Consider the following 9265-nt stretch of genomic DNA (forward strand, 5'->3'; position numbering starts at 1 on the left):
GTTAGTTTGCATATGTGAACTTTTGTTCGCGAGAAATCGGTGGTTAAAGCAATTGCTTACAAAAGCAATTACGCCCTTTGAAATGTTGATGAAGAATTGCTAGTCATATGGAACGCCAAGACAACAATGTCGTCTAACCTGAGCTTGTTTCGATAGGCCCAGGGGATATGACCATGGTTCAAGTCTCCCCACATCGAGCGGATCAACTCTCCCCACTGATGATAATTTTTCATTAAAATTCTTATTAATAAATAAAAACTAAAACGTAAAAGTGCGATGAATAGTGTTGACAGAATACACCAACAGTTTTGCTCACGAACTGCTCATTTGCTAATAACTTTGCACAGAGCTGACGAAGTTCTGTTTGAAGCAGTGGATAGAATAAAGTTAAAGCTTGTTATAGATACGTAAAAAAACGAGATTTTAATTCTAGTAATAAACTGTATTTGATTTTGCGTTGCGAAAATGAAGTGAAAAATGCTCGCTGCACATCTCGGATTTTAATTGTAAAAATTCATTGATGTTGATTCAAATGATAAGATTTACCTGCTGTCTACAGTAGACTATGATCCTAATCTATCAATTACTTTAAAGAAAACTAAATTTCAACAACTGAGTGAAAAGTTATTAACAAATGAGCAGTTGGTGTGTATAACTGTGCATGCCAAGCATGCCATCATGGAAATAACCTGGGTTAAACACAGTTGATACATAGGTTCTTTTAAATGTATATGTGAAAATACATACGGCCTTTTGAAAGATTAGTCTAAAGTCAAAATGGTCTCTTAACCAAGGTTGCAAATACTCATTTCAGCTAAAACAATATTTTTTTTTAATTATGAAACAATTAGATGCTATGATCATGTTTTGAATTGGTAAGATACAAGAAGAGGTGGCAAGGAATGTGTTTGACATATTAAACCTGTTTATTTCACTTCATGAGAGTCATAATCAGTGATTTTTCACACACTTACTCACTCACTCATTCACTCAACGATCAGCAAATCGCTGATTGTGACTCATAGAAAGCAAAATTTATAGGTTTTATGTTACGCATACTTTGTAACCTCTTCTTGAAAGTTACATGTAAAACATGTCATCATACCATCTTTTGGTTTTATTATTCCGAAAAACATTATTTTAGCTGAAATGAGTATTTGCAACCTTGCTCTTAACATGTAGAAAATACCATGAGAGATCATCGAATACCTGTGAAAAATTTCATCCAAATCTGAGAGGATTGAGTTGTTTGTAATTTGCTCTAGAATTGTTCATCATTCTTGAATTAAATTGAAATTTCGTAGAAATCAATGAAATGCATATATCTCGGTCCAGTAAATAATATTTTCTACGAGTATAGTTGATTGTTAACTACAACCAATGAAACATAGGCTCCGTAAAGCTATAGCGATTGAGTTTTCTAAATAAATGAACAAAATAGTACAGTTGATTTACAATATCGGCAAAAATTTAAAGGGTCCCTTTTATAGGACATTTATACATTTCTTGTTGTTGAAAATTTGTGTTATCTCATCCATAAAACTACTTGTAAACAAATAAAATTAAGTTTCTCGATCAACACTGAAATTTGTCTTTGGGTTCGTAAAATACAGTCCTGTAGAAGGGAATAGCAAAACCAGAGCAAAAATATATCAAATATTACTATCAAACCTTACTATGATATTGGTAAGTTGTGTGCTATAACAAGTGAATAGCTTATTCTGCTATTGTTATGATATTTTGGAATTCAAGAGCAAATTTTGTTTTAGATCGTGTTATTGTAACATTTTACCCTTCTTACAGAGAAGGGCAAAGCTTGTATATGCTATTTCAGCTAAAATTCTATTTTTTCTGAAATATGAAACAATGATACATTATAATGATCATTGTGTAGGATGTGCTAGAAAAGGATGTTAATATTGTGTATGACACATAAAACCTGTCAATTTCGCTTTCAGAGCGTCACAATGAGCGATTTTATGGTCGCTGAGCGTTCGCTTTAAGTGGGCACTCAGTGATCATAAATTCGCTAATTGTGACCCTCTGAAAGCAAAATTCACAGGTGTTATGTGTCATACATAAACTTTACAACCACTTCTAGTGTTTTATACATACACATTTTCATAATAATATCTCATTGTTTCATATTTCCGAAAAATATAATTTGAGCTGAAATAGCATTTGGAAGCTTGCAGAAGGGTAATAACCTCCAAATGAAAGATATAATGGTCCCATATAACGCTTTTGAATATCTTTGGAATAGGACAAACTTTGCTTAAATAAAACAGCAGAAAAGGTTATTATTTCATTCAATTCCATTTAATTAATGTTGGTATCTATGACCAGGGATGGAAAATCATTTACATTCATTTCGTGCATTCATTTACATTCATTTGCCTCTAACTTTTTTCATCAACAGAATTCCGTAAAATATTGTTTGAAGGTTTTGTAGGTTTTAATACTAGCTACATCTTTTGTCAACAACTCAAATCTGTATCTCTTATGCATGATTAATCAGAGCGATAAGAACCCACCATTGTTTTTCAGTGAATGTAAATTGCATTCACTGAAAATCAATAACATGTTCTGCCAGTTCTATTTCATAAGAGATCCAGATTTTATTTACAAGCAAAAGTTGTAGTTCATATCAAATACTACAAATGCTTTATACATCATTTTACTTTATTCTGTTGATGAAAAAAGTTAGAGGCAAATGAATGTAAATGAATGCACGAAATGAATGTAAATGATTTTCCAACACCCATATGACAGATACGTTCATTCCCACTAGAGTCTTCCAACCCCTTCCCACTTAAGAATCGAACCCCTTAAGTACTCATTACCTAGGTAAAAATGTGAATATCACAGGTACAAAAATGAAACTACAACGTGTAGAATCGGAACCTATCTAACTTTTAATAAACAAAGATTTAAGTAAAGTAAAGGAGAAACATCTATACAACTCTCTATTATGAAAAATACCAAAAAGCTTGGTAGCCATCATAATAAGGTAATGAAATTTTTATACCTGTGATCTTGACATTTTTACCAAGGGGTACTTAAGAGGATTAGACTTTGATGAGGACTGCACGTTGTAGTCGAAATAAGTATCTATCATGGATACCAAAATTAATTAAGTGGAATTAAATGGAAGATAACATTTTTTAAATAAATTTTGAATCGGTCATTCTGTTCCAGTTTGTATGGGCCATGAGAATAAATCTGACCTGTAACGAATAAAACCCATCATGTGACACATAAAATGACATGATAATTCGAAAAGCAGTTCAATGGTAGTCATTTGATGTGCCCAGGACCATAATGGCTGCATCCGAGCATGTTCTAGGTAATCCTGGGGAAGTGGTCAGTTTCTAACTAGGGTCCAAATCATCGTGCGATACCTCATATCACTTGAGAATTCATCTGTTATATACTGGATTTGGAAAATCATTTTCAAACCTCATTGAGCCTTCTTGAAAGAATAAACTTTCGTGCCAATATTGCAAACAAACCTTACACTTGAGATTTTCGCGTTTAAAATAAGAACACCACATTTCTTGACTTGTGCTTTACAAAGTTCATTATATTTTAAAGGAATAAATGATTTCAATTCGATGCCTAGACATATCAAACGTTCAGCAACACTTACAGAATTTAAAAGACAATGCATTTCACACGTTAAAACTGCCTTTTGAACAGTTATCTAGTGATTTTGTTTTGTGAATTAACAAATTGTGTATCGTGACGAAGTTATCTCTAACAGTTTTTTTTATGGATAGCTGTCATAATGACTTTTTAATAATTATTGTAGCACTACAAAAACTATTTTTGTTCGCCACGATGGTGATGATAAAGTTTTAATATTTGATTTAATAGTACAAGATAAAAACAATGTCTACAAAAATTTGAGCCTCGTGCGTGTATTACAGATATACACACAGAGATTATTTTACTGGGGTTAGTAATTTTTTACTGGGTTTTCAAACAGCTGAAAAAGTCAGTAAACTGAAAATAACGGTCACACGTAATGCAACGAACAATTTTAACATATTTTATTTTTATCATCAAATAAATGTAATAAAAACACAGTCTGTATAAATTTCAAGAAAAAATCACTTTTATACAATTTTTTACAATTTTTTTAAGTTTACTGACTTTTTCAGCTGTTCAAAAACCCAGTAAAAAATTACCGAACACCGATGCTTATTTCGAAGATACCTTGAGTTAGTAGTAAGTTTTCTGGCAAATGTCGGGGGTTCATCCCAAGCAACAATTTTTGTTTTATTTAAGTTTTATAGCAGTTGATATAACCAAATTATAAAACCTCCACTGACGACCACATTGCTTTAACAATCTCCTGAGAACCGCCAATTGGCCTAGTTTTAATGCAGTCATTAAAACTTGATATGCGAACTACTTTAGGAGCATAGGATTTATGTCAGTTTTATCACACTCTAGACGTGATTGTTAAAAATGAAAACATAAAACCTCCTCCAGGTCAGAAAGTTTTAACAGCCTTCTAATGACTACCATAAAACTATATTACAACCGCATAAATCGCTCCTGAAGAAGTTGATAAAACATGATACGCAAAACATTTTGACAACTTTGAAGGTTTTAAGTTGGGGTTTTTGGATGATAGTTAATATTGAGAAATATTTTATTGAGGTTTTATTCTACATGCAAGCGATCTACGAATTCCTTTGTTTGTCTGATGTTAGAGTTTGATGTGACTATCCCCTCCTTTCCTAACAATATCCCGCCATTGTGTCCCAGTCTTATTATCCTCCTGTTCCTGTGCTACTTGCCCCTGCCCAGTCAGGATTTGGTCAACCGTCCGAGAGTAGTATCTGAAGGAGGCTTCAGAAACCAGTTTCCTACCTAGATCCTTCCAATTGAAATTGTTACCCATTAACCTCGAGCCCGCCACGAGTAATTGGTACCCAATACTAACCTAGAAATACTGCTATTTAAAATGTAAATCAAACATTACTGATTTTGGCTCCGCAAAGTGTCACACACGACTGAGCCTAGTAAATAAACGAACTAGTTAATAATAACCACCTTACAGCTACCGTTAAAACTATGAAGTCTGAGTTTTAATTTAGTAGTCATAAAACAGTTTTATAGACGACTTGACGGCCTGATTTTATGACAAGCACACAAAACCGTAATACAACCACAGGCTGGAAGGGATGCTATGATAAAACAATGATAAAATAAGAATAAATCTTCCAAGCATTTAGATTGTTACTTGGGATGAGCATTGCTGAAAATTATGATAGCATCAGATTGCGGGGTTACTAGTGTATAGGACGCTTTGTTGATTGTTCATTAACTCTTGATCGCTTGTAATACTTATGAATATTTTAGGTAGACAAAAAGGCGAACTAAGAGGTGGACGCCTGAGATTTTCCACATTTATATGGCTGCGAAGCAACTGTAAACTCTAGAGGGAATTTATATCTGTAACTGTAACCAGTTCGATTTTGTTTGCTTACATGGTTAAAATGTCATATTTAATTATTTTAAAGATAAATCGTCCAGCTCAAACCTTTTTAGATGTGAGTGGGACCATCATCATCATCATCATCATGCATTTTCATTCACTCACACTCACATCGCTAAAAAATCATTACAGCTTGAAACTCATAAAAACCACTCCAACGTCAATTGATAGCATGCTCATGCATGATCTGTTAGTTTTTCATCCACTGATACAAAAACAACAGTAGTAACAATGAATAACACCAAAACATAAAGCAATGAATTTTTTACCATGAAAACTTAGCGGTGATTTTTGCGCTGTTGAATTTTGCAGGACAAAACTCATAGGCGAATAAACTCACGCATGAGGTTTGAGTTTTCTGAACACTGGTTATATCACATCATCACAGCACTTTTGTCGGAATTTCTATTAATCAGGGTCAGATCTCACCAAAGGTGGATTACTTCGGGTTTTAACTCTTTGAGCAAGAAAAAAAAAAAAATTCAAAAAGTTCACTACTTTTGTAATATCTTCGGTTATTTTAAACAGATTTCAGATGTTTTTATTTAGAATATATTAGTTCTTCTGTCTTATGATTCAATTCGTCATGTCACATGGTGCTTGCTTCAGCTGTTAATTTAGTTTTTGATTTTCAATTTTTTGTTGATTCGGTAGACAAGTTGAAACTTGATTGATTTTTCTAGCATATTTTTCCATGATAGTTTTATAAAAATATCTAGTAGATTGCTACATGATCACATTTTTAATTGCACTCCTGAAGGAGTACTGGCCTTTGGAAAATTTTGGTTAAAAATAATAATCTGGTTTTTGCAATGACAAAAACAGGTAGTGTGACCAACATATTAATGAAAAGTTGAGGAAATAACCTTTTCAACGGTATAGAACATTAGAAAATGGATGCATAGAATCCGAGATACATCTTTTTGAAAAATTTTGGTGTCATTTTTAGTGTGGTGCTCGAAGAGTTAATAGATTTATACCAGCCGGCCTCAAATAGCCTAGTAGGTTAAGGAACGGTATTCCCTAAACTCTTTCTTGTGGTTATTTTTATTATGGGTACCAAGCTGGAGACGGCGGGTTTGATTCCCGGTTCGTTCTCGACTTCTATGGGCATTCTTCGTTGCACACCGCGTAAATATTTACGTTTTTTTGACAAAACTCAAGTTATCATGACAGATCTTGATGCAGTCTCTTTTTTCATTCGCGTTGTTTTCAAAGATCAAATATGTACATGTCGTGTTGTTTTCAAAGATCAAATATGTACATGTCGTGTTCTGAAGAATAGTGCATCATTGTGCTTACCACACAATATATAGATTCATGCATTGGTTGGCATAGCAAGCTGTGTTGGAAAAGTTCGCTATAGATCACGAGGTTCAACAAAGGAAAAGTTCGCGAGTCATAGTGAGTTTTGGTGAACTGATAAAAATTGAAAACTGTGGAAGTGCTTTAAAGAACACTAAGTTGAGAGCAGATGAATGCTCGCAAAAGACAGGTAGAGACAGATACCAGCCGGCATTTCGTGATTTTTTGTGATCAAAATTTACACAAAATGTACACTGTATTTTTACTGCGTCAACTCCGTTTTTAAATAATTCCTATTACGATTCACGTCAACAATCCAACTACCAACTGAACTAATCCTATTTTCATCAATTGCACTGAAATGAATGTATTCGTAGTATCGATTACCTGTTCGTTCATTACTATCCGCTGTACCATCCTGCAAATTTGATTCCACCGTGAGACCCTGTACTATTCCAGAATTGAGGTTCAGGTTATGATAGAACTCCAACATTTTATGTTTAGCTTGGAAATAACCTTATTTCCTTTTCCGAGCTACTTTCTCACTAGTAAACACTTTTGTAACAGTGTTGCTTTCACTCACTATTAGCACATTATTTCCTTCGCAGTATCTCTTGGGTTCGCATCCAAATGGTACCACTGTAATCCTCAGTTTTCGTCGTTTTCCATTGAACGAGATCGCAGGCAAAAACAACTATCACTCACGATGCACTAGCCGGGCGAGGCGTCGAGAACGCGCGCGCGAGAATCACGTCTGAACGCTACGAGCGACAATCCGCATGTGGCTCTTCTGCAAACGAAATCCCAACTATGCAAGTCGTCATGGAACGAATAAAAGAATAATAAAAACTAGGGTATGGATATGTGAAATCAAGGAATGTCAACATTCACAGCAGTAAGAGAGAAGGAACGACCTGCCAACATGTGCATCGATTCCATGATGCGATTGTAGGAAGCAACGACAAATGGAGAGGAGGGAGAAACTGTGGATGATGGAAGCATAAAGAGGGTCGCATATGCACGGATACAAATACAAAAACGCGCAATCTGTTACGACGTCGACGGCGGCCGGTCGGGTGTCACATGTGTTCCGATCGATACCATTTCTCAGCATTCACCAGAAAGAAGAATCAACCAAACCACACTACCCAGTGGCACCATCCAGCGTTCCGGCGGGGGAAAGCGCGGCAGGAATGGAGCCTCCCGTGGTTGGTAAAGTAGAAGGTAGAAAATCGATAAGGATAACTACACCACCCCAATCAGGGGAATCATTTCTGCTCAGAGTGTCTCCTCTGTCTCAGTGCGCATGAATAAACGAGCGACAAGCGAGCTTCGAAAGGGAAAGGAAACGCTTCAGTGAAGCGAGACAAAGCGAAGGAACACAGATGCCACCACCTACCGAGCGGTCATTGGTCGCTATCGGTACATGTGGTAGTGTTATTCTGTTCGAAGGGGAAATCTCTCTGAATATGCTCTTGCTGGAAAACATCGCATGAAGAGATGATCTGTGATGTTTTTATAGCAACCCTTTACCCAGCATAACAGTGCTGAAGATAACTCCCTCTATGTGTAGAAGCCAATTTTCACGTGGTCAATATCGTCAATGTAATTGTTGCAAATGTTCAGAAGCTTACAAGTTAAGAAAAACTTTATTTAAATCAGACGAAAATAATGGATTGTGTCTGGAACACTCAGGAATCGAACGATCGGTGAGATCGATTATTTTTTAGAGATACATAGATACAATTTTACGACGGTTTTTGTGATAGAAACAATGCTATAGGTGCAGGAAGCGAGAACAGCACAAAAGAGATTCTCAATAAATAACGACTCTCTTGCTCCATCATTGGATAGATATATCGGTACCTATATCTTATGTGGCTTGTAAGTAATGAGTTGAAGAGCAAAGTTTCAGTGAGATGTGATGGTACAAAAGTTTTACAAGCTAGAGAGTGGGGGTTTTGAAACTTTGATTCGATAGTTTTAAAGTGTACACTCTGTTATACTTTAATGGAGGGTTGTGTTTTTACAAAATAGGAACGATACAATCCTACTGCTCATAAAAGCATGAAGATAGGAAAATATAGTTTGACTGGTGACCAGCTCCAGACCAAAAAGGAAAAAAAAAAAATTAAGGCTCGGCCTTCTTCGATTTGCTTAGTTATGTGTGATGGGCAATAATTCACAGTTTTTCAAAAATTCGGCCATTTTGGATCTTGTAATTTTTTTTCAAATGGCTTCTTTGACATTTTTCAATGTATTGTAGCACTATCTGTGCAAACAATACATAAAAGGTAGTTAAAAAGAAGTTTAAAAATATTACCAAAAGTTCTTGTTCAACAATTTTTAGCAATTTTCAAACGTATTCCAAACGGTTGCATTTTGTATGAACTTTTTTTTTTTAAATAAAAATTGAAGATAAACTCTTGAAATATTGAATAATTTTTCTCA

At 34.9% G+C, this 9265-nt stretch overlaps 1 protein-coding gene across 1 annotated transcript in view; it reads right to left on the reverse strand.

Annotated features, from left to right (window-relative positions):
* Nucleotides 1–7580, reverse strand: part of Lmx1a (LIM homeobox transcription factor 1 alpha) — a 32191-nt gene extending 24611 nt beyond the window's left edge. Inside the window, exon 1 of the mRNA XM_065226730.1 lies at nucleotides 7202–7580. Coding sequence (XP_065082802.1) covers nucleotides 7202–7307 — 106 coding nt within the window. The 5' untranslated portion in view covers nucleotides 7308–7580. The remainder of the gene's footprint in view (nucleotides 1–7201) is intronic.
* Nucleotides 7581–9265: the final 1685 nt, after the last annotated feature.

This window comes from Ochlerotatus camptorhynchus, unplaced genomic scaffold (assembly GCF_037179485.1).
Source record: "Ochlerotatus camptorhynchus isolate MF236.1 unplaced genomic scaffold, CSIRO-AGI_Acam_v1.1 ptg000258l, whole genome shotgun sequence".
NCBI lineage: Eukaryota > Metazoa > Arthropoda > Insecta > Diptera > Culicidae > Ochlerotatus > Ochlerotatus camptorhynchus.